The sequence below is a fragment of the Ambystoma mexicanum genome, chromosome 3q, assembly GCF_040938575.1.
Source record: "Ambystoma mexicanum isolate Mex_15411 chromosome 3q, UKY_AmexF1_1, whole genome shotgun sequence".
NCBI classification, from domain to species: Eukaryota; Metazoa; Chordata; class Amphibia; order Caudata; family Ambystomatidae; genus Ambystoma; species Ambystoma mexicanum.
Window position 1 is genome coordinate 127,650,793 of NC_090926.1, and position 26,566 is coordinate 127,677,358.

General features: G+C 50.7%; 1 protein-coding gene across 6 annotated transcripts in view; it reads left to right on the forward strand.

The window, feature by feature from the left end:
• MAP3K12 (mitogen-activated protein kinase kinase kinase 12) overlaps positions 1–26,566 on the forward strand; it is a 533,632-nt gene that overhangs the window by 400,560 nt on the left and 106,506 nt on the right. For all 6 annotated transcript variants that reach the window (XM_069653287.1, XM_069653291.1, XM_069653290.1 and 3 more), the window contains one exon: positions 23,471–23,580. In XM_069653287.1, the coding sequence (XP_069509388.1) occupies positions 23,471–23,580 (110 nt within the window). The remainder of the gene's footprint in view (positions 1–23,470; positions 23,581–26,566) is intronic.

The window sequence follows — 26,566 nt, forward strand, 5'->3', positions numbered from 1 at the left end:
TGGCTGTAGCTCCTGAGATTCTATCCGGGGCTACAACCAAAAGATCGTCCTGGGTGCAGGTACCAGGCAGTAGGCAGTTTGGCAAGCGAGGCTGGACGAACGTCTGCGGGCTGACCGGCGCAGTGGCTCTGGGCCAAGAATTGCTGTCTCGGTGCTGGTTGGAGGATCTGGAATGCTGGTTGAGGCATCTCAGGCGGCTCTGGTGACAGCAGCGTGACAGGTCATTGGTGCTGCCAGATGCGGTTTGCAGTCTCAACTGTCTCGAAAATGTCCTTGAAAAGATGGACGCTGGATTATGCTTGTGTGGCACTCCTAGCTTCTTCGCAGGGCTCATGTCCTTTCAAGGAGGATGGCCCAAAGGTCAGGAGGGTAATAGCAGGCAAAGGCCTTGTCCTTTGTCCAGAGACTCTCTGGCACTTCCCACCTAGGAAACTTGCTGTCAGATGCTTGCAGGGCACGCTGTGTGCTGGCTGGGTACCAGTTTGGAGCTGCTGGACGGTCCTCTGAGTCAGGTATCTCCCTCTGTTCCCTGGGAGATGTTTAGGGGAGGGATCTTGCTTCCCCCTTACAACTCCTCTGTACCTTCAGCTTGTGTCCAAATGAGTCCTTCTTCTTACTCCTTACGGAGTCTTCAGATGATCTGATCAGTAAAGGGCTCAACCCTCTTTTAAAGCCAAACGGGGCCCAGGGATTGGTTTATGCCAAGCCTAACTTAAGTGAGCCAATCCTGGGCCTCCACCAACAATCTTCAGTGATGCTTCAGGTCAGAACCAGGGTGCTTGGCAACAGACAGGGGAAGGATGACAAAATATACTTTTAAGTCCCACCCATCTTCCTGTCTTCTGTACATCAAAGTGTCTGCCTAATTAACTGAGCCCTATGCAGCGCTTGATCACAACATGGGCCTCCTTTGAAGTAGGGGGTTGCAGGCAGACCTTTGTCTCCTACAATTCACATACTTCCCTGCTCTGAAAGAAGTGGTTCCAGACAGGACATTAACTGCCCTTTTCTACCAAGGAGGGGTGTTAGTTCCAGGTTGACACATTGCATTACAAAGAGGTGTTGGTGTTTGGTCTCCATTGTCACTTCTGGCACCCAGGCCTTCTCTGGGGCCTGCTAATTAGCATTCTTCAGTATTCACCGTCACCAGCAAGGTTTGACAATGGAAATGCAAATCCATCAGGCCTTGCAATTCTAATCAGGCTGCCCACGGCCAAAGGCTTTTAATGTACCCACGACTGTCAGGTGTAAGCTACACATGATAGGGGAGGGAGGCGCTGGTAAACTGTGTCCTCCCAGAGTACAAGACTATTTTTCTGCTGTGCTGTGAGCATGGAAAATATGTGCGGGAATGGCGTCACATATTTTCAAAGGTTGTTCTCCCATTATTCATTCTTTTAAATAAACCACAAAAATCCCAGGCGAGCGCACTCTTCCCATGCGGATGGACGAATTCCTAACACCTGGACTAGCCACTCCTATCTGGATGCACCTGTCCAGAATAGTGCCCTCTTCACAACTCATCTAGAAACATGCGTACACACAGAGCTTGCTTCATCTGATCTGCACACATCCACAAAGCATCAATGTAATCTCTCTATTTTAGGGTGACCAGACGTCCCGGTTTTCCCGGGACGGACGTCCCTGGAGTTTTTTCATTTTAGAAACCCCATACTGGCTTGGAAATTGTTGTACAGCAACTCATGTAATATTAATGAGAGCAAACACTTGTTTTGAATTAACATGCCAAGATTCACAGATAAAATTGCACAAACGAGATCATATACACTTTATAGAAAGGAGAAGTGCTGGAAAAATGATTAGGTGGTGGTGGTTGTGGGGGCGTGTTGGGGGATGAGCGGTAATTGGTGGGCTGCAAGGGGTAGTCCCTCTTTTATGTTGTTGATCGTCCCGGTTTTTCGTTTTGGAAATCTGGTCGCCCTACTCTATCTGCTCCTACTAGCCTGGCCCATTTTCTTACAGGCTGCAACATGCGAAGAGAAGATGAAAATGGCAGCATATGGCTATATAAATCCCAATAGCATGCCATGTGATCCAGTGCAGCCTGAAAGCTACTTTTCACATGTTTCAAAGTCACTGCACATTACACTTAAGGTTGCCTTGTCATTCAAAACAATGTGTTTCAGCTGGTCTCTCAGTGTATGAAGAAATAGTTGCCCCATATTATACCCTGCACATATAATGTTTTTTGACGAATGACATTTTGCAAAATTTATTTGTGCTAATTTTACTGCTTTTTTAACCACAGAAAGCATGGGGCGAATCCCTGCACCTTCCCCTTAACCCCTTTGCCCCTCTTTCTATATACAGCAAAAAACAAATTGGGTGAAAATGCCATTCGTCAAAAATGGGTAATATAGGAAAATGGTTATGCTTATTACAAAAATATGTACATTAAAACAATATTCTTATTTTGAGGAAGACACATCATTTATTGGATGCCTTATGTTCTGGTTTGGGTTGAATGAAAGGACTTGTCTTTGCTCCATGAGAACAATGCCTGCCCTAAATCAATGTGAAACGTTTCTTACCCCCTCTAGTGGTGCGGAAAGGCACTGCTGTTTATGGCAGAGGCAGTGCTTGGCGGGATTTCTGCCAATACATATGCAGCTGCATGAATAATTATTGGGTTCAGTTTATGGCACATTTCCTAACACAGTGGGTCTGTATAGGAGGAACAGTCCCTCATTTGGGATCTGTGACCATGAATGATTTTTGAAAATTGGTAGGGGGTCATTTTCTTCATGGAGTAGCATAAAAAGCATGCGTAAAAATGCATGTGTTGGGGTGGGACCAAGCCTGATTTGCAAATGGTCTTTCCCCTTCTCTTATGGCTTGGCAGGTTGAAAAACGATTGTCTGGAGGGTTGCCCAAAGCTATCCCTGTGGTTAGGGTTATTTCAGAACCTTCCAGCCATCAACTTCTGGATTTGCTGTAGTCACCCTGAGTGAGATGGGTATTCCCAGATGTGGGTCCTGTGCCTGCTGGGCCTAGGGACCCAAGCTTCTCCTCACTGTTGATGCCCACCAAGGCAAAAACATGTCTCGGGATGATTGTGGTCTCATGCACAAGGGATGTGACCTAGCAGTTCGGCCTGGACTGCCCATTTTGGGATGCGACCAAGCTTGATTTGCATATGGTCTTTCCCCTTCTCTAATGGCTTGACAGGCTAAAAAAAACAATGGTCTGGAGGGTGGCCAGAGCTGTGCCCGTGGTTATGATTATTTCAAAAGCTTCAAGCCATCAACTTTTGGTTTTGCATGTGTAGAACGTTGACACATGCTTCTTGCCCTGTTCATTGACTTGTACGGCGGCCAAGAAGGGGCACGAAGTGTAATGATGACCTTTTTTTCCCTTTTACAACTGCTAAAAACAGGCGGATTCTTTAGGAATCCGTTGTAAATGACAGGAGGCATTTACACAATGTGCAAAAAGAAGGCATAAAGGTGATTCCCCCTGCCTTTTACTCCTTCCTGTTGCACTTCAGTGTGACAAATGTCACCATGAGGGACAGTTTGCACATGACGGCAAACGTGGCAGGTCCCCTCCGTGCTATACAAGGGCCTGGAAAATGACCTCCATAATAGGCTCCTTGCCAACAGTGGCAGACAGGCGCTATACAAGACCACTTACATTACATTATATTACATTACATGTCCAACATGTCCTGAAGCGTGACACTTGCATGCTCGTCATTGCTTCAGCCATTCCTTACCCTGGATTTTCCCGCCAAACTCTAGTTTCAATAGGGTCTCATGGGAGAGACGGGGGTGTTTAGGAGGCAGGCGAGTAAAGGATATGGCTTGTATTTTCGGATTTATCCTTTTCTAAATTGCTGGTTGCGCAGGAAAGCAAATGCGTGCAAAATGAGTGCTGTTTTTAAAAATCATTTTATTTCATTGACATCGCCTAGATATTTTTGACCTCTTTAAAAGATGGGCATGAAAAAATGGATGATGGGGAGAAAAAGGAGAGCAAACCAAGGGTAAAACTAGCATTAACACAACCGGTAGATGTGGCTTTTGTATAGGCATGTCCAGCTACGTTCCCCTGGCGCTAAAGGTTTTAAGCCTGCAAGTTAACTCCTGGATTTGTATGGGCATCTCTTCAGAGCCGAACCGGCAATGCCTTGCATGTCTACTGTGTTCCGCACGTGATGCACATGGCATTCATCTCTTTCCCTAGGCCCACAGCATTGCAGTGGCTGTGCGTCTATATACAGGCGTGTGCATTGCACTGCTTTTCGTGCAGAGGGATGCACATGGCATGGATTTTAGGAAGTGCATCTCCCTACATGGCAACAGGTGGCAAAATGGTGGCTTTGCACAAACATGCCAAATCCAAAAAAGAGCGGAGTGGCACCAGGAAGTGTGCTATGGCGTGACAGCACATTGGGAGATGCTGATGTAAAACGATGGATACACATGAAAGGTGGATTAACCCGTTCAGGCGGACCCATCTAGTCTACATGGCCTCTAGCGCTGCACATGTATCTCGGCACGTCTGTGCGGTAGGCCCTGGGAGAAGCATAGTGCAGGATTATCAGTGTAAACGTACACGTAAAGCCGGAGACCAGGGATGGGTGAGAGGGCGAGGTTATGTGAGGAGAGTTAGCAAGAAGAGCGGGGATTGGGCGAGGGGGAGAAGACAGGGATGAAGGCGAGTACGAACTGGTCTGGCAGACAGCAGCAACCCGAGAGACGGGTGGGAAGGAGGGGTGCGCGGAGAGATAGATGGCAGGAGGGAGGGGATTGACAGCCGAGAGGGAAAAGTGATGTCCGTGGCCTCGTGCCGGCGCAGGAGGCTCCATTAGATTAATTAAGTTTTTCTTCCGCAGCCTCCATTAGCCAAGATCGGGTTCTGCTGCAGCTCTTCGAGTCTGGAGTGAAGGTCAACGGGACTGGGCGTGCTGACGCAAAGAGGCACGAGGCATTAGGGGCAGCAAGGAAGGGACGACGAGGCAAAGGCAGAGGGGCAGCAAGGAAGGGAAGGCGAGGCAAAGGCAGAGAAGAGGACCAAGAGAGCGGGAGATCCAGAGGGAAGGAGGAGGGCCAAAGCAGAGGGGTTGCAGTGGGGTCTGCAAGAGCCGTATTGCATTCGGCTGATAAACGGTCACGGCTGTTGCATACTCTCTACCATCTCATCCTCGGGACAGATCTGGAGTGCTCGGTGTATCTCACAGCATTAGCGCCCCTTTTATTTCAGAGAGGGTCCCTTTGGAAATGAATCCTGCTACCTTTTAAAGACCGTGCTCTGTACTGGGACATTTCATCGACCACCATCCATTTCTAGTCCGTGGGTGTTATGAGAACAACACGAGAAAAGCAAGGAGGCGTGGCATAAGCCTGCACTATGTGATTGCACCTTTAATGTGGCGGACGGGGGTGCGGGGAGGGGGGTGGTGCAATGAAGACTAGGTGTGATGATGTCCTGCTTGTCCCAGGAGGCTCAGAAAGACAGAATGTACAGTGGGCCCCCTGAGCGAGTGGGCCTACGGAGGGTTGGTGTCTGTGTTCCAGGACTCTGTTCTGTGTATGCCAGTTGAGGCAGCAAGTGCAGACCACCCAGAGTGTGGAGGCCGGATGCTTTGTGTTCCTATACCCTTTCTGGAATAAGCACACCGGATCCAGAAGCAACTCCCCCGTTACCTTTGCTGACCCCAGACATCATTAGAACACACCGGACGTGATCACACCCTCCGCCCAGGATAACCGGCTTCTCTGCGGTCTTTGGCGGCTATGTTATTTTAGGGACATTTTCACTCCGTTGGGGGTCAGTCTAGTCTATGCAGTCCATATTATTTATATATTTATAACGCGCCGAAGCTCGCAAGCATCAGGGCGCGACAAGCACACGAGAGAACAGATCACAGGACAACATAAAAAGAGAGGACGGGGACTCAAGGGAGTCCATGCTGAATATGTAACGAATTATCGAAAAAGTAACGTTTTCAGCTGCTTCCTAAATAGCGAGTAGCTACTTTCCAATCTGAGATTATCAGGAAGCTCGTTCCAGAGCGCAATAGCTTTGGTGGGGAAAGCTCTCCCGAGTCCAGTAGCTTTGACTCTAGTGTGGCTAACTTTGAGTAGCCCTTTTTTTGCTGATCTAAGACAGCGGCTTGGTTCATACCAAAGAAATTCCTTTTCTAGGTATGTAGGAGCCGTGCCAAAAAGACAGCGGTGGACAAGTGTCAGGGATTTGAATTTAATACGTTCCTCAATGGCGAGCCAGTGAAGGCCTATTCGGTCATGGGTGATGTGCTCACGCTTGGACTTCCCGGTAATAGTTCTAACAGCGGTGTTCTGGATTATCTGGCATTGTTTAATGCAAGAGTTACTTGAACCGAGCATCAGCGCATTCCCATAATCCAGTCGGGACAAAATCGTGGCTCTAGCAATGGTGGCGCAATTTGTGACGTTGAGATATGGCCTAATGCGGCGTAGTAATCTCTGGTAGTATTGGCAGTTTTTTTTTAAGAAAAGTGACCTGAGCATCTGCTCCTAATGAGGATTGCAGGTATATGCCAAGTGTTTTCACCTTACTTGAGACCGTGATGCTAGAATCCTTGATAAGAAATGATGAGTAGGCTGGGCCTAGATTGGATAAGGCTTTTGAAGATCCGAATGTCATAAGTTCTGTTTTTGAACTATTCAGACACATCCAGTGGTCTTTTATCCAGCTTTCTATAGTATTATAGATTGCTGAGAGTCTGTTGTTGTCTGTGGTGTGGTCTCCGCTGAGTTCTATAATCAGTTGAGTATCATCTGCGAAATTGGTAAAGTAAATATCCAACTGTGAAAGGAGGGCGCAGAGACAACGGATATATAGATTGAATAGGAGAGGGGAGAAACTAGCACCTTGTGGGACGCCACAATCCACTGGATTTGTGCCAGAGGAATGTCCACCCCAGGTGATTTTGGATTTTCTGTCATCCAAAAAAGAGGATGTCCAATCGATGGCTTCCTCGGCACAGTTACCTGCTTTTCCCAGGGCCTCACGGAGCTTCCCGTGGTCTAATATGTCGAATGCCGCCGAGAGGTCCAATAGAATGTGCAGGCCTGCCTTGCCTTTATCAAGGATTTCTAGCATTTTAGATTGGAGGTCGAGTAATGCTGATTCCGTGCTATGTGCACTTCTGAATCCTGATTGCTGGGGATGTAACAGGTCGTGCTTGTCCACGTACTCTTGAAGTTGATGAGTGGCCACCTTATCAAGAATTTTCAACAAGAAGTTGCAATTCGTGATAGGGCAGAGATTGGCTGGATTTTGCTGGTCGAGGCTGGGTTTTTTAACCAATGGTGTAACTGTAACTTTTTAGACTGATAGGAACGGTCTGGTCTCTAAAAGACGAGTTTGTCATGCGGCAAAGAAAGGGTGAAAAAGTATCTGCATTATCTAGGATGAACTTGGGGGGCAGTATGTTTTCAGGGCATGAAGTGCAATTCATGTTAGAGAGAGTCTCCGCCATGATTTCTGGTGTTATTGGTGTGAATTGGAATTTGGGTACTTTAATCTCGGGATCAGCCTTGTTGTAGGTCATTGGGGGTGTCAATAGTATTGCAATTTAAGATGGTGTCTCTAGCTTTTAGAATCTTTTGAGAAAAAGCAGTTTGGACCTTTTCGCAGTCCAGCAAAGATGGCTGGAAGGGAGGGGTGAGAGTAGGTGGCTTTTCAAAGGTTTTTAAGATTTGAAACAGCTTTCCCGTGGAATTGGATGCACCTGAAATTTGCTCGTTATAATAGTTTTTTTTTTGTTTCAATAATTTTATTTCTGTTCAGGATGTCCGATTTCTTCCATGTGTCTTTATTGAGTACTGTGGGGTTTTTGAGCCACTGTCTTTCAAGTTTCCTTTTGGCAGTCTTTAGGGTGCCTAATTCCGTAGAGTACCAACTTTGGTGGTTGAGGTTGGGACGCACTAGTTTGTTTTTCAGTGGGGCATTCTTATCTAGAAGATCTTGGAAGTAGTTGTTATAAGTGGTGATAATAGTGTCACAGGGGTCATCGTCTGTGGTGTTATCCATGATGTGTGAGATCCCCCTCGAGAGCATATCTGGCGTGATTTTCTTGAGGTTTCTGCTCTGGGTAGTTTTGGGTAAATTGTCGGGATAGGTTTTTTTGAAAGGCAAGGATAGTGTGGCTTCGATTTTGTAATGATCGATCCAGATACAGGGCTGTATGTTTGTTACAGTAAGTCAACATTATTGGAAACAATCCAATCAAGTTGGTTGTTGGAACCGATGGTGGGACCAAAAGTTAGTGGAAATGAAAATGGAGTGGGCAGACTGGTTGGACATGTTTAGGGAATGGAGGTTTTCCAATTTCGACCCCACGTCTCTGGAACACGCTTCCGCTTGACTGAGGTTGTGGCCCGTCTGTCTAGTTTAAACGCAACTTGAAAACCTTCCTTTCGAAGGGATTGTGTCCTCCGACGTATTCCTTATCTTTGATAATTCGTCTCCAGCTTGCTGGCCTCGGAAATGTTTTCTCTGTAGAGGGCGCTGCACGTCGACCTCCGCCGAGTCGATGTCCCTCGACAGCCACCGTATCGGTGCCGACGTCACCATGCCCATAAATAGCCACGCGCGGCATCCGTTGCTCAGTTCCGTTTTTCCGCGCTTCGTGGGGCCTCGGAATATCGTTGCTCAGTTCAGTCAGATAAACGTCTTATATTTACTCGATAAAACCAACTCGTTCTCGATGGCTTCTTCATCTGAACTGATGACTCCGCGGTCCGGCTTCAAAAAATGTCGAGACTGCGGAAAGAAAATGTCGATAACGGATCCTCACAGGATCTGCTTGTCGTGCTTGGGAGTCGAGCACCATTTTTCAGGGTGTGAGCACTGCATGTCCATGACGGCAAAAGCCTTGAAGGAGCGCAAGGGGAAGCTCGAGAGAGGTAAGTCAGTCAAAACCTCCTCAAAAGTTTCTTCGGCCGAGTCGAGGCATTTGTCTCCTCGCCGTTGAAAGCATTCCCATTCTAGGTCTCGAAGTAGCTCCCACCACTCGTCGAGATCTAGACACTCAAAGGAGAGACGTTGAAGATCCCCTACCTCGTCATCTTCTGTTTCCCCAGAAAGGGTCTCCTGCCCCACAAAACACAGCTCTCAGGCTGAGTGGGAGGAATTCAGGAAGAAAATGCTAAGCGTCTTTGAGAAAGCGGCCTCGACCCCCTCGAAGACAGCTGAGGGTGATACCCTGGGTGAAAAACCCAAAAAATCGAAACGCTGCGAGTCGTTGCACCTGGCGAAAGAGTCCACCCGAGAGCGACACGGGCCATCGGGTAAGAAGGCACCATCTTCGACGCCGTCGTCGAAGATCCCTTCGACGCATGGATCGGCGCCATCAACGCCGTTGTCGAAGGGTTCTTCGACGCATCGGTCGACCGAATCGACACCGACATGGACGCCGATAAAAGAGAAAACCACGGCTACTTCACAGCCAACGGTTATACCAAGAGCCTCCGGCACGATGCCAAGAACGTCGTCGACATCCTTGAGTAAGATCCCGATCCTCAAGTTCTTCGAGGCCTCTTCCAGTTTTCTCGACGCCTTTCTCGGCGCCTTCGAAGCCTTTCACATCGGCGTCGACGACATCAACGTTTTCTCGCCCAATAATGACGAGTTTGGCTTCTTCTGCCTTAGAAATGGGTTTTACACCATTTCCGAGGTCAGAGTACCCCAGATTATCTTAAATCTATGAAGAAGGGGAGGATTCTGACCAGGAAAGACCCTTCGGGCTGCAGAGGACCACACCACCTGTTTCAGAGGATTTTACCTCTGAGGAAAGAAGGTTGAAAGACCTACAGAAATCATTACATGAGGCAAGTGGGCTGGACGCTTCCCCAGAAGTGGAATTTGTCAAACCAGACCCAGGGGAACATGCGGAAACCCCCTATGGAATCCTGATGGCAAGGATTATTGAATTCATGGGTTGGTCTGCGCCTTCACCTGTTTTTCAACAGGATGACCTTACAGACATACTAGACAAAGGTCCACAGGAGGATCCTGTGGTCCCCTTCCATGCAGCCTTACAAAGGAAGATTTCATAAAATTGGGAAACTCCTGAGGTTATCCCTGCAGTCAATAAAAGATTGTCAGCCAAGTATAGGGTAGCTGCGGCTGACCCTGAATATTTATCAAAACACCCGACTTCAGAGAGCCTGGTGGTTTAAGCGGCAACTTCATACTGTCCCACAGGATACAGATGACAAAAGGTACGATTCTATGGCAATAAAAGTCTTTTCTGCTTGTAGTATGGCGTTGAAGTCCATCAACGCCACTTGTACGCTCGCCAGGTTCTGTCACACACTGTGGGAGTGTGCTTCATCAGCGGCTGACTGCATACCGGAAGGAGAGGAAAGGGAAGCCTTCCTTTACATCATTAAAGATGGCAAAGATGCCATGTGCGAATCTCTTCAAACTGGCATCGATTCCGCTGACAGTATCAGCAGGGCCATGGCGGCAAGTACTACAATCCACAGGCATGCGTGGTTGCGGAAGTCTGGCTTTGCTCCAGATGTACAGGCCAGACTTTTGAATATGCCCTTTGACGGCTCTTCTTTATTCGGTAAAAAGGCTGATGACAGTCTGGAAAAGTTGCAAACATCTAAAGCAGCAGCAAAATCTTTAGGAGCTGCAATCCGCCAAACTCCTTTTCGCCCTCAGGAACCTCTGGGAGAGGAAAGTCCTTTCGCTATTATTCCGCATTCGGGAAAGGCAGAGGACAGCCGGCTCAAAGAGGCCAAAGGAGATACACCCGAGGTGGATGGGTCAAAAGTACTAAGGCCGCATCAGCAGCAGGTGCCTCTTTACCCTCGGCATCTGCATCAGCCGCCCCCAAAACCACTCTGAGGTCTTTCCACACAAAACACCTGTAGGGGGCAGGTTAACTCACCATCTTTCGGAATGGCAGGCTATTACGTCAGATGCTTGGGCATTGGAGACAGTTGCCCAGGGTTACTGCCTACCCTTTCTACACATCCCTCAGAGTCATCCACCGGGGCACAGCTCTCTAAAAGTTCCAGATCCGCTCCTCTTGCAGGAAATTGTAGGCCTGCTAGAGAAAGGTGCCATAGAACCGGTGCCTGTAGCGGAGAGGAACAAGGGCTGGTACTCCCCCCTACTTTCTCATACCAAAGAAGGACTGAGGGCTGAGACCCATCTTGGACTTACGAGAATTGAACATGTTCCTCAGGAAGGACAAGTTCAAGATGGTAACTCTCTCTCAGATCCTTCAGGCCCTCCAGATCCAGGACTGGCTGGTTTCTCTGGACCTCCAGGATGTTTATTTCCATGTGCCAATCCATCTCAAACACAGGAGATACCTGAGGTTCGCAATTGGCGGCTCCCATTATCAATTTCGAGTTCTGCCATTTGGGCTGACCTCCGCCCCGGAGGTCTTCACCAAGCTAATGTCGGTAGTGGCTGCAAGTCTAAGGAGGGAAGGGATCCACGTCTACCCCTACCTGGACGATTGGCTGATCAGAGCTGTATCTTTGGAACAAGCTCAGATCCAGCTAGATTATGGGGGTCATTACGACCCTGGCGTTAAGGGGTTAATCGGCACCGTTAAACCCTTAACGCCTGATTACGAGGTCCCTTTGCGGGACCCGACCTTAACGGCTGGTTTTACCAGCCGTTAAAGTAGGTTGCTGCAAAGGGACCTCGGTGCTAATTACGGTACCGCAATTTGCCGTACCGTACTTAGCGCCTTCCCCAGTCCCATTGAACCCTATGGGGCGGAAATGGGAATGGGGAAGGGCCATGGTGAAATGGGGAAATATCGCCCCGCTAACCTTGGAATGGGGCGGTATTTCCCCATTCCACCATGGCGGACTCGTTACAACACCGGCACCAACCATGGTGCTAATAGCGCCATGGTTTAGCGCCGGGGTTGTAATGAGGGCCAATGTCTGCCACTTCCTTCACAAACTGGGCTTCTCCCTCAATTTAAAGAAGTCACAGATGATACCATCACAGAGACTCCAGTTCATAGGAGCGGTCCTGGACACTTCCCTGAGAAAAGCCTCGCCACCAGAGGTGAGTGCTCAATTTATTCTGCAGATGGTCAACAAGTTTCAAAATGCCCAACATCTCCCAGCCTTCAAATTTTTGAGGTTGCTAGGCCTTATGGCATCCTGCATCTTCCTTGTGCCAGAGGCTCGCCTGAGAATGAGATCTCTCCAGTGGGCACTAAGGACCCAGTGGTCACAATACTCAGGAAGAATGACAGTTCTCCTCCAGATTCCGGACAAGGTAGCCCACGACCTTTAATGGTGGGCCTATCCAGAGAACATCTTGAAAGGAGAACTGTTTTGGCAACCATGGCCATAGATAACTGTAGTCACAGACGCCTCACTCACGGGGTGGGGAGCCCATGCCAACGACTTAACCATCAGCGGTAGTTGGTCTCCATCGGAGTCCAGACTACACATCCACCTATTGGAGCTGAGAGCGATCAGACTAGCGCTGAAAGCTTTCCTGCCATCAGTACAGGGGAGAAATGTCCTGATAATGACGGACAACACGGTGGCCATGCACTACCTCAACAAAAGAGGAGGCGTAGGGTCACTGCCACTGTGCAGAGAGGCAATGCAGCTCTGGGTTTGGGCAATTCAGGAAAGAATCTCTCTATCGGCAGTCCACCTAGCCGGAGAGAAGAACTTGACAGCGGATGCTCTGAGCAGGCAGAGCACAGTCTCCCACGAGTGGGAGCTAGCTCAGGAAGTCCTTCAAGAGATCTTCGCCCTTTGGGGAACCCCTCAGGTGGATCTGTTCGCCACCAGCACCAACAGGAAGTGCGATCTGTTCTGTTCAAGGGAATTTCCCCCGAGAGAAGCTCTAGGGGACACGTTCTTAGTAGACTGGGAGTTCCCACTCCTTTACGCGTTTCCACCAGTCCCTGTTATTCCTCAAATGATCAGGAGGTTGAGAAGATTCCGGAAAACCATGATCCTAATTGCCCCGGACTAGGCCAGGAGAACGTGGTACCCAGACCTGCTAGATATGTCCATCTGTCCTCCAATCCATCTTCCACTCAAATAGAATCTTCTCTCACAGAAGGGAGGTCAGGTTCTCCATCCAGACATCAGAACCCTCAACCTTCATGCTTGGCTTCTGAAAGGGTGAGGTACAAGGATTGGGACCTCCCTGATGACGTCATGGAGGTGTTGCTTTCGGCCAGAAGGCCAGCAACAAAGTCTTTATACCGCTGCCGTTGGAACACATTTTTCAGCTGGTGTAGAGAAGAGAATATCGACCCTTTTTTATGTGGTACACCAATGGTGTTGTCGTTTCTACTCTACTTGGCAAACTCAGGCCTTCAAGTTGGCACTGTAAAAGGCTATCTCGCAGCGCTGTCAATCTTCAAGCGCACTGCAGAGGAACCATCGTATTTCAAACTACCCCTATTAATATAATGTTTATCCTCCAAGACCATTCCAAGTTCCCTATTGGACTTAAATTTAGTCTTAAATTTCCCTAATGGGTACTCCCTTCAAACCACTCTATTCTTGTTCGCTGAGATTTCTCACGCTTAAAACTGTCCTATTGGTAGCACTAATATCTGCTAGGAGGGTGAGCGAATTACAAGCTCTTTCTTGTAAACCCCCCCCATACAATTTTCCACAAGGACAAAGTTGTCCTACAGGTGAAGCCTAATTTCCTCCCAAAGGTGGTTTCTGAATTTCACATCACTCAGAAAATTACCTTACCTTCGTTCTACCCTCCTCCCCATCCGGGGAAAGAGGAAGAAAGGCTACATAGGCTGACCCAAGGCAAGCTCTAAGCTTTTACATCAGCAGACTGGCTAGGATTAGGCAAGCAGACCAACTGTTTGTAGGATACTCGGGTCACAAGTTGGGACTACCCACAACAAAACAGACCATTTCCAGGTGAATTATTTTGGCCATTCTGGAATGTTATAAACTGGCAGGGAAAGAGCCACCCCAAAATCTTAGGGCTCATTCAACCAGGGGTATCGCAGCCTCTTTGGCCCTCCACGGAGGGGTACCGGTCCGAGACATGTGCGGCTGCCGCATGGTCGTCTGCACATACATTCACAAGATTTTACAATCTGGATTCCTCCACTAGTCAAGAGACCAGATTTGGCAAAGCCGTATTACATTCGGGTCATTCCTAAAAGGGATACATGACATTATTACTCCCACCTCCAATTACATGCCACTGCTATGGGAGTCTATCAAAGATAAGGAATACGTCGGAGGACACAATCCCTTCGAAGAACAAGTTACTTCTTACCTTGTAACGTTCTTTCGATGGGATGTTCCTCCGACGTATTCCTTATCGCCCCTCCCATCCATCCCCGCAGTAACACTTCCCTTGTGGTTGCAGCTTATACTCCTTCAAGGTCAATAACCAATTCAGGCATGACTTATCTTATGCTACAAAACAGAACTGCGCAACGGACGCCGCGTGTGGCTATTTATGGGCATGGTGACGTCAGTGCCAATACGGTGGCTGTCGAGGGACATCGACTCGGTGGACGTCGACGCGCAGCGCCCTCTACAGAGAAAAAACTTCTGAGGCCAGCAAGCTGGAGACGAATTATCAAAGATAAGGAATACGTCGGAGGAACATCCCATCAAAAGAACGTTACGAGGTAAGAAGTAACTTGTTCTTTTGAATATAGAGTGACCACTACCTTGCTTTACTTTTCCGCTGGTTCTGCCTTTGATTTGATGCTTTGGATGTATTGTGTTGTGTGTCGGTACCAGCTCTCTTATGCCTCCGGGCTCCTGTTCCAGCGCTTTAGAAATAAAATAAATAACTAAATAAATAGGGATTTGTTATGCTGTACATTCTGCAAGTTGAAGGGGGAGCGGGGAATGGGGTTTCGTGGGATTAGTTTGGGTGCCGGGTCATTGGCTGCGTCTGGGGATCCCAGCTGGGCCTCTAGCGTGGGGGCACACACTTATGGGGCTTTTTTTTCAGCAAGCAAGGGACAGGCTGCTTTGCAGGCCTACAACATGTCTGTCTGTTGAGAGCTCTGGTTGTATCAATGTAACCGGCCTATGAAATCTCGCTATTCTGAGCGGCAGCTCTCCTGGCTGAGCCTGTAAACTCTGTCTGATGTGAGGGGAATAGCCCTGCGGACTCATTCCCAGGGCACGAGAAGGGTGTGACCTGTCCATTTCCAAGCAGGCCTCCTGAATGCAGATTCTCTGGCCCATGAAATGACTAGGAACCTACTCTGAAAGGGGCAGATTGCAAAATGAAAGAAAGCACGCGGGAGGTTGAAATGAGAGAAAGGCTTCATACATTTTGAGAAATAATACACTGTGTCAAATGGGATTATGCGTGCTCGCTGACATGCAGCATCACACATACCCACAGGTCGGAGGGGTAGGGTCTGCAGGGTGTGGGGTAAGCAGGGGTATGAACAGGACTCCTCCATTTAAAATTGCAAAAGATGCAACATTCAGACCATGGGGATTGTGTGGCTCTTGATGAATGTGCCTGGATGCCTGTGCAACTGCACACCCAGGTTCTCCAGCATGGGGTCTGGCATGGATTCACACGCTCATGAATATTCCCCGTCGTCAGGCCGGGAATCCTCGGTATAGAAAAAAATCAGTATCAGTTTCGTTTCTGATCTGTCTTTCTTAGTAGCAACCAATCACTGGTCTCTGGGTCATACTGCCCCTAGCCAATGACTGCCCTCTCCCTAAGCCCCGTCTCTGGCAGCCATCCTCAGATTTTTACCGCACGTTCAAGTGTTGGGAGTCCTCGTGCTGTAGCTCTCGAGCTTTTGCTGTGTTTTCGCGCTTTTTCAGGAGATTTTTCTCATTTTTCAGTTAAATAGAGCCTCAAGCTCCACCGTTTCTAAATCCGATCAACGGGGATCTGTTTTGGAGTTTTCTACGCCCCTCAAGGGTGAAGATTTCGTCGAGTTACGCTTTTGGAGGATTCCAGAAGTTCCGAGGCCTACCCTGGATATGGCCCAGGAGAAAGGAAGCTTGACACCCATGAAGCTGTTCAGGTCCTGCCCTGGATGCCAGCTTCAGAATGTTTTCAAGGAGGACGAGCATTCGTTATGCCTCTACTGTCTCCATGAGGACAAGACGCACACGGAGAAGGTCTGTGCGTTTTGTGGGAACATGTCGGAGCGGACCATGAAGGATTGCCACCTCCGTCTCGCCAACTGGCTGGAAGGGAAGAGCCCGTCAGGCGAGAAGAAGAAAAAGAAGTCCGAGCGGTCTTCTAAGTCCTGTGAGGGCGCCCCGGCGACGGGGGCCCAACAAAAGGACAAGCACCGCGAGTCCGCGGGCACCGGGAGCGCCGAACGGTCGGGCTCCTTGGCTGCCAGGCAGGGCGCATCCTCCCCGGCACCATCAACCACGAGCCAATGCTCTGGCTCGGGTAAGAGGAAGTCCGAGAACCCGCCAAAGCTTCTGGAGAGGCCCCGGTCGATCTCGAAGATTCCGGCAGAGGGGGAGCGAGGCTCGGACCCTCCCCCAAGGTGAAGGCCCCAGGCGTACCGAAGTTGACGATGGCCTTAATTCACCCTGGTAAGACCTCGATTGAGGATGTCCGAGCGGCCCTAGCTCAGCCTGTGGAGGCTACGCCAGTGGAGGCGACCCCAGGACCCGAGTCTCCCTGACACCGCGGAGGGAGTCGTCTTTCAGGCCCATTGAGAAGACCCCCACGAAGTCCTCGTTGGAAAAGGTGGGGCAGGGGCAGGTGGTCATCGTGGATACGGGCACAACCTCTGAAGAAGAGCTCATCGAAGTCGTGGAAGAGGCCCAGCCCATCGGGAGGGTTCCCGACGAGGGCGACGACGAGAGCGACAGTGTCACCGACGAGGTTCCTCAAGAGCCCTCGCGCCCATCGTTTCTGGCGCCGCAGTACACTTCGGCGGCCATTTTGTCAGCGATTCAGTCCTTATGCTCGGAGATAAGGACAAGGTTGCCCCTCCCCCCGACAGAGGTACCTGAGCCAGACCCGAAGGGGGAACCGGAGCCGGGACCTTCGGAAAGTCCACCGCATAAGAGGAGGACGACGCATCCTACGCCACCTCTTCCACCTCTGCGGCCTGCTCTGCCCTCCCCCCGGTCTACAACCCACGGGGATGATACAGGCAAGGACACTGCTATGACAGGTACAGATGACGACAGAGGCGACAACGGGACGTGTCCCCCGTCGCCCCCTGCTCGGGCGTCCCCGCCCGACAAGATTGCATTCTTTCATGCCATGATTTCCAGGGCATCCGAGCTCTTCCAGCTCTGCCCAGAAGAGAAGAAGAAGGAAGGGTTCCTTTACCAACAGCGCGAGGCTAAAAGGAAGACGGTCCTCGCCATACCACTTTGTGATGACATCTGGGATGAGGGGCTCGCCCTCCTCAAGAACCCTGCCACAACGCCGGCAAAGAGGGACCTGTACGAGAAGAAGTACCGGGTCCCCGACGCTGCCCCCTTGTGCCTTCGGGCGCAACCTACCCCGGATTCGGTCGTCTCGGCGGCGGCAAAGAAGAAAGCTGGGGGGGCATCGGCCTCAACATCAACTTCCCCGCTGGACGGCGAGGGCAGGAAGCTGGACACGATGGGATGACGGATCATCTCATCCGCAGCAACGACTATCAAGGCGGCCAACGCCCTGGCTATCGTAGCCCGCTACGACAGGAAGTTGGGGTTCAAAATCACCCCTCTGTTGGACTTCCTTCCGGACGCCAAAAGGGCTGAGGCCCTTGAAATCCTACAGGAAGGTGAGATTGCTTCGGAACACGCCATCACGGTGGCAATGGACATCGCTGACACCGGTTTCCGTCAGTTTGGCAACAGCGTTTGCCTGAGACGACGAGGATGGCTCAAAGCGACGGATTTCCGCCAGGACGTACAAACCAAGGTTTTGGACATGCCCTTCGATGGGAACAACCTGTTTGGGAAGGCGGTTGATGAGTCCCTTCAGGCCATCAAGACAGACACGGAGACTGCCCGGGTACTGGGAGTGCTCCAACAACGACGGCCGTCCTTTCGGAGCTCCGGAGGCAGACAAGGTGCCTCCAAGGGATCCGGCAGTGGCTCCTCCACGTACCGCCAAGCGGCAAGATCTTCGTCCCAGGAAGCCCACTGGGGACGCGGCAAGTCAGGTGGTGCCCGTCGTCGTCGACAGGGAGGTCAAGGAGGCAAGGCGGCCTCCAAACAAGATTGAACCGACCGTGGGGTCGGGCCCCGCTGAAGCACCCCGGTGGGAGGCCGGCTGGCGAGGTTCGTCAGCGTGTGGGAGTCCATCTCGACTGACCGTTGGGTGCTGGACGCCCTGGCCCAAGGGCATGCCCTCGAGTTTCAGAAGAAGTGCCCTTGCGTTCCACCCGTGGACAGGAAGGAAAATCACGTCCCTCAACTACTGTTAGAAGTAAGGGCGATGCTCAAGAAGGGTGCCATCGAGCTCGTCCCAAAGAGGCTTCGGGGCTCCGGAGTTTACTCAAGGTACTTCCTCGTAAAAAAGAAGACAGGAGGATGGCGCCCCATCCTGGACCTGCCACGACTGAACAAGTACATCAAGGCACAGAAGTTCCAGATGGTCACCCTCCAGCACGTGCTGGGACAGCTGGAGGAGGGCGATTTCCTGTCGTCGTTGGACTTGGAGGATGCGTTCTTCCACATCCCCATTCTAAAAAGACACCGAAAGTTCCTCAGGTTCGTGGTCCAAGGGCGGCACTACCAGTTGAAGGCCCTCCCGTTCGGATTGAAGTCGGCACCCAGGGTGTTCACCAAGTGCCTCGCACCGGTGGCGGCGCGTCTGCGCCTAGAGGGGATCCACGTCTACCCCTACCTGGACGACTGGCTCATCCGGGCAAGGACAAGGGAGCTCGCAGTGGAGCACACTGCGAAGACTGTCCAGCTGCTCACGGACCTGGGATTCTCCATTAAATTTCCAAAATCCTACCTGGTTCCGTCACAAGTCGCCCTGTTTCTGGGAGCCAAGCTCGACATAGTGGCGCGGCTGGCCTCGCCATCGGAGGAAAGGACCAGGACCATTCTGGGCAAGGTGCAGGGTCTGCTGGTCACGGACATGGCCAGGGTAAGATCTAACAAGTCCCTCCTCAGGATGATGTCCTCCTGCATTTATCTGGTGCGCCTTTGCAGGCTTCAGATGCGCCCCTTACAAGAGTTCCTCGATGCCCGCTGGGTCCCGTCGACGGGCAGCTTCGAGGACAGGATCCCTCTCAACAAGACGTTCCGTCAGGCGATCCGGTGGTGTGGTACCCGCTCTCATCTGTCGGCGGGCACGGACCTTCAGACCCCAGCTCACCAGGTGACGGTGACGACGGAAGGTTGGGGAGCGCACTCCGGAGATCTTCACGCGAGAGGCTTTTGGCTCCCGGAGGAGAAGTCACTCCACATCAACATCTTGGAGCTCCGCACAGTGTTCTGGGCCCTCAGGTCTTTTCTTCCGTCCCTCAAGATCAAGGTGGTGAGGATCTTCACTGACAACACCACCACGATGTTCTACATCCGGAAGCAGGGCAGAACCAGATGCCCTGCCCTATCCAAGGAAGCCCAGGATCTGTGGCATTGGGCCGTCGCCCAAGGGATGTTTCTAGTGCCTCTTCATCTGGCAGGAATAACAAACACGATTGCCGACTCACTCAGCAGAGATCTGCGCTCGTGCCACGAGTGGGAACTATTCCAGGATAGACTCTTCCGACGAAGGGGCGAACCCCAAATGGATCTCTTCGCGACTGCGACGAATTCCAAGTGCCGGAGCTTCCCCAGCTGGTTCCCCCAGCCGAGGAGCATGGGCGATGCTTTCTCGTTCCCCTGGGACAGCCTATTTCTTTATGCGTTCCCTCCGTTGCCGTTGCTGCTCCGGCTCATCAACCAGCTCAAGAGGTCCCGGTGCAGGATGATCCTCGTCGCACTGGCGTGGCCGAGACAGATCTTGTTCCCGGACCTTCTGGACTTGTCAACATCCACACCAGTCAAGCTGCCGACGGACGCAGATCTTCTCTCCAGAGAAGGAGGCGCCATTCTTCACCACAACCCGGATTCGCTGAACTTGCAGGCCTGGCTCCTGCAGCACTAGAGTTTGGAGGGTACGACATCCCGGCCGACTGCACAGAGGTTCTTGCAAAGGCCAGGGCGTCCTCAACTCTCAAGTGCTAAGGACATAAATGGAAGAGGTTCTCTGTGTGGTGCCATGCACAGAAGATTAACCCTCTGCGGATTACGGCCCCTCAAGTATTGCCGTACCTACTGTCATTGGCCAAGGCTGGACTAGCTCACGCTTCCATCAAGATACATCTGGCGGCCATCTCACGATACACCAGAACTACGGGACGGGCGTCCTTGTGGTCTCATCGACTGGTGAAGGAATTTATGAAAGGATTGTTCCGATCATTCCCGCCGGTGAAGGCCCCTGCCCCGGCGTGGGAGCTCAACGTGGTGCTGACCAGGCACATGGGGGTTCTATTTGAGCCTATGCATTCGGCACCGTTGAAGTTTCTGTCGTGGAAGACAGCGTTTCTCGTGGCCATCACCTCCGCACGACGAGTGGGAGAGATCCAGGCCCTATCTTGCAAGCCGCCATACTTGACGTTTCACGACACGAGGGTGGTGCTGAGGACGCACCCCTCCTTCATGCCCAAGGTGCCGTCGGACTTCCACCTCAACGAACCCTTGTTGTTGCCAGTTTTCTTCCCGTCTCCTTCGTCGCCGGCTGAAAGGACTCTGCACTCGCTGGACGTAGCTAGAGCGCTGAAGTTCTACGTGGACCGCACGAAGAGTTTTCGGAAGACATCACAGCTGTTTGTGAACTTTGGGACTGTGAATCAAGGGAAGGCTCTCTCGAAGACTTCCATTTCCAGATGGCTCTCCGGCTGCATCATGCACTGTCACCGGTTGGCAAACCGACCGCTGCCCGGCCGTCCGAGAGCCCATTCGACCAGAGCGATCGCTGCTACCACGGCGTTCCTGTCTGGTGTGCCCCTGCTGGACATCTGCAGGGCTGCGACGAGGAAGTCGACGCACACCTTCACAAGATTCAACTGCATCGATCGGGACTCCAGGGAGGAGTCCATGGTCGGCCAAGCAGTGCTGCGCAACCTGTTCGCTTAAGGTGAGCCTGGTGAGGAGGTAAGAGATGCTTAAAGTTGAGTTGTTGTATTGCTTAAGGTTGAGCCTGTTGCCACCTCCCGTGGTTGTGCATGTGTGTACTGCTATGTATTCTCTTATTCATGAGCATGTGAATCCATGCCAGACCCCATGCTGGAGAAGGAACAAGTTACTTACCTGTAACTGTTGTTCTCCAGCATGGGTCTGGCATGGATTCACATGCGAACCCTCCCGCCTACCCCTCTGCGGCTCTTCACTTGGTCATACTGCCACTTTACGTGCTACCAAATCTGAGGATGGCTGCCAGAGGCGGGGCTTAGGGAGAGGACAGTCATTGGCTGGGGGCAGTATGACCCAGAGACCAGTGATTGGTTACTACTAAGAAAGACAGATCAGAAACTAAACTGATTTTTTTCTATACCGAGGATTCCCGGCCTGACGACGGGGAATATTCATGAGCATGTGAATAGTAATCCATGCCAGACCAATGCTGGAGAAAAACAGTTACAGGTAAGTAACTTGTTCCTTACTTGAACAGCGTGTGTAATACTGAGCAAACATTGGCAATGCCAGCAGTTTGGGCCTTTGTGTGGTCACAGGATAGCCATTTACCAGGCACTGCCGTAATAGTACCAACTGGCCATTAATGGTAGCAGCAAAATGGTGTGAGCAACTGGGCATATAATAGCAGTGCCTAGCAAATGCCTATTCAAAAGCAAACACTAAGAGATAGATCCCAGGAGGATGTGTTGTGGGCGGGGAAGGGAGTGGGTGGGAATGGCCATAGGAAATAGCATGGCCATGGCAGTCAATGGATGGGTGTATACCCAAGCAACACCTACAAGCTGTGTCCCGCCTCAAATACCATCTCCCTTACAGCTCAATACTTTTAGCTTAAAGCTGGTGCCACCACCTATCTGCCAAAATGTCAAAATGTGCCTCTTGGCTCCTTTTGCCCCCAAATGATCCAGGGGAGTGCCTGGTCTCTCCAACCCCCCAGAACTGCAGGTGGAGAGCATGGCAGGCCTGCTAAGTGATTTTTCGGGGGGACATATTTATGCCCCACGAGTTGGAAAGTTCACCAATATCCACCGTGGCAGCCGCACAGGACATCCTGTCTAGCAAGAGCTTAGAAGCTGAATAATGAAAGTAAAGCAGAAAATATCTCTAAACCCAATAATTCCACCCGAAGTGTGTTCATAATGTGGCTTGCAAACCGTGTGTACCAAACCTGGGGCACAGACTCCACCTGACTCCACCTCGTGATTCGTGTTGGCACAGATTGCATCCCTGACCCGTACATACCCAGCACTCGTTTGTTTGGAGGAGATCACCCTTCGTTTTGATGTACGTAACCCATGGCTCTTCCTGAGCAACATGTCACACCAGGAATGAGCACACTGGGCACACTACACATTGCAGCTCTGGCCAATGAAAAGATTCCACATTGCTCGACACATCTACTCCATAGCGGCCTCTGTGTGAAATATTATACAAGTTTAAGTTCTGTTTCTAACACATACGGCAGGCCGTTCTCCCTCAGAGATGCATTTGTCCTATGGTCAATATCCTGCTGCCTGGAGCAGAATCCAATCAGGGCATCAGAAACGGTTGATCTGTATTTTCAATAATTCGGGACTACATGAAACGGGAAGTGTGTGCAATCACCTTTTTCCAGTTGTGCTTTTCATAAATGAACATTATTTGGACCTCATTACGGGTCGGGCGGTCCGGAATTAACAGTGGCGGAAAACCTGCCGCCACTGTTAATTCCGGACCACCCGATCCCGACCCCTGCAGGCGGAAGGTGATCTTCCCGCCCTGGCGGGTTGAACACCTCCCGCCTGCAGGCGGACGTGGAAACACCAGCACCATCACGGCTGTAATGCCCTGGTAATTCCGGGAGTCACGGAGGCGGAATGGTAATACGAGTCCGGCGGTAACCCGGTGGTTTTACCGCCGCGGTTACCGCCGGAATCGTAATGAGGCCCTATGACTTTCTAAAAAGGTAGCAGGATCTGCTAATGAACACAACACTGACCTGTTTTTGCGAGTGAAAACCTCAGGAGTACTTAAATGAGAAATGGTAGTTGGATGTACATGTGTGCCGCGCGGCTGAGTAATGCAATGCGCGCCTTTGCACAATGCATGTGTGGAGTCCTACAGTGAACTCTTTGTTTGCTGCATGAAGTGGTCTTGAATATGATTTCAGCTCACCGCATATTCCAGCGTGGATGTGCCCTACGACCCCCATACATTCTGAGTGCTGCACATAGCTGCCAGCTCATGCATGGAGGTCAAGCCGGGCGGGCACACCCTCCTCTAAAGGATCATGGTGTGCTAGTCTCTTAACAGGTCCTCCTCTTCCCTTCCAGGCCGAGTGGCGAGAGGAAGTGAAACTCCACTTTGAGAAGATCAAGTCAGAAGGGACGTGCCTGCACCGCTTGGAAGAGGAGCTGATAAATCGGCGGCGGGAGGAGCTCAGGTGAGAGACTCAATATTCCTCTAGAAAAAATTCAGCAGGCCGGTGCTCTGATGGGCTAATACTGCCCTGGGCAAGGGTATGGAGGGAGGAGGCCCCTTCCAAATCCAGCGGACGATGGGTCCATACTTGCTTTCCAAATCCAATGGCACCCTGGCATTGAGCAGGAGATTCCCTTGTGAAATCAGGCATATCATAACCCTTGTAAACCATGCATGCAGATATGGTGGATTGTCAATCCCTTCTCTGTAAGAGTGATTGTCTCAGCCACATCTTATCCACTCCCGCATTCTACCCTGGCATGGGAAGAGGGCCATGACCCTTCTGAAAAGAAATCGGTGTTGAAGGACATAACATGCCCTTCCCAGATTCAAGAGACACTGGTGCATTCCACCGGCCCAGCCCCCAATGTGCACAGAGTGTTTGTTTTTGGTTATGTTGTATATTCCATATGCGCCACATGTCGCACAATGGCCATTCGATGCGCCATAGTGTGAAAGGAGGCGTACAAAAGGAAGGAAACATCCACCGATTTTAGGGAATCATTACACACAAGGGTTATCACTGATCTACTTTGCAGAGGATGCCTTCTGGGTAAGGACTTTTAAGATTGTAATGGCTGACACACACTGAAGTATTACCCATTATGGCGAAGTATGCCACTGAAGTATGAGTTTTTACTGAACCTGTGGTTGCCCATTTTTTGGGTTTAGATTGTTCCATATCTCCAGATGAATTCTGGCCCTTGTGGATATTCTGGGAAAGCATGATCTAGCCTCCAGCTTTGTACCTTAGCTTCGGGGATAGTCCTTTTAGGTACATGGGTCTGTGGGAGCAGGAAACCTACTATCGAGTAACACAGACCTTCTGCTGTATCCGCTCACTCAATGCTGTCATAGTTTCTCTTTGTTGAGTGTCCTTCACGCTACCCTATAAAGGTTACCGGCTTCTTTCCTTTTGAGAGCAGGTGTGATACTGTGGAAAAGGCACGATGTAGGTAGCTGGCAAGGCAGAAGGCACTGAGTTTGTAGACGCAGTGGCTTGAACCAAGCCACAGGGAGTGCCCCCTTAGATTCACAGGTAGCTGTTTGAATTGAAATCTCTCTGCTATGATCACTTTGAAGGCAACTCGTAGCCGCAACACCCCTCACCGGCCTCCCGCTGTGCCCTGAATTTGGTTTACCTGGTTTCCAATTCCACTTTGTTTACTCTGCGGCCCACCAAGTGGGGAGTGTAAGGGTGTGCAGCTCAGAGCAGTATAACCTGATGCCTCTCCTAGATATAATTATGACTGGTAGCATATCACTCACGTAGGCGCATTGTGAATGATAGCATGTCCCACTCTTAGTTGCAATTTTGAATGTCAGCTTGTGCCGCACTCAGACGGAATTGCGAAGGATAGCATGTACCACATTTAGACACAATTGTGATAAATAGCATGTGCCCTAATAGCGTCACTGCTAATATTCAATCTAGACGGTATTCCCAACATCATTGAGTGTGCCCTAATAGCGTAAACGTGTTAAAGTGGAACTTAGAAAGCGGGCCCTAATAGCGTCACTGTGCTAATATTGAATCTAGACGGTATTCCCAACATAGTTGAGTGTGCCCTAATAGTGTTCACTTTGTTAAAGTTGAATTTAGAAAGCGTGCCTAACAGCGTCAATGTGTTAAAGTTGAATTTAGAAAGCGTGCCTAACAGCGTCAATGTGTTAAAGTTGAATTTAGAAAGTGTGCCATAATAGCATCACTGTGATAACGTTGAACTTGGAAAGTGTGCCCTAATAGCGTCACTGTGCTAATGTTGAATCTAGACGGTATTCCCAACATCATTGAGTGTGCCCAATAGCGTCACTGTGTTTCAGTTAAATTAAGAAAGTGTGCCTGAAGCATCACTGTGTTAACGTTGAACTTAGAAAGCGTGCCTAATAGCATCACTGTGCTAATGTTAATTCTCCAGCATGGGGTCTGGCATGGATTCACATGCTCATGAATATTCCCCGTCGTCAGGCCGGGAATCCTCAGTAAAGAAAAAATCAGTATCAGTTTCGTTTCTGATCGGTCTTTCTCAGTAGTAACCAATCACTGGTCTCTGGGTCATACTGCCCCCAGCCAATGACTGCTCTCTCCATAAGCCCCGCCTCTGGCAGCCATCCTTGGATTTTTATCGCACGCTCAAGTGTTGGGAGTCCTCTTGTTTAGCTCTTGAACTTTTGCTTCGTTTTCGTGCTTTTTCAAGGAGAATTTCTCATTTTTCGGTCAAATAGAGCCTCAACTCCACCGTCTCTACATCCAAGCAACAGGGAACTATGTCGGATTTTTCTACGCCCCTCAAGGGTGAAGATTTCGTCGAGTTACGCTTCTTGGAGGAGTCCAGAAGTTTCTGCGGCCTACCCGAACATGGCCCAGGAGAAAGGAAGCTCGACGCCCGGAAAGCTGTTCAGGGTTTGCCCTGGATGCCAGCTGCAGAATGTGTTCAAGGAGGACGAGCACTCGAAACGTCTCTACTGCCTTCATGAGGACAAAACGCACGTGGAGAAGGACTGTGCGTTTTGCAGGAACATGTCGGAACAGACCATCAGGGACCGACACCTTCGTCTCTCCAACTGGCTGGAAGGAAAGAGCCCGTCAGGTGAGAGGAAGAAGAAGTCCGAGCGGTCTTCTAAGTCCTGTGAGGGCGCCCCGGCGACGGAGGCCCAACAGAAGGCAAAGCACCGCGAGTATGCGGGCACCGGGAGCGCCGAACGGTCGAGCTCCTCAGCTGCCAGGCAGGGCGCACCCTCTCCAGCGCCATCAACCACGAGCCAACGCTCTGGCTCAGGAAAGAGGAAGGCCAAGAACCCAGCAAAGCTTCTGGAGAGGCCCCGGTCGAGCTCGAAGGATCCGGCCGTGGGGGAGCGAGGCGGTGACTCTCTCCTCAAGGTGAAGGCCACAGGCCCACACAAGGTGGTAAAGGCCTTGATTCACCCGGCCAAGGCCTCTATCGAGG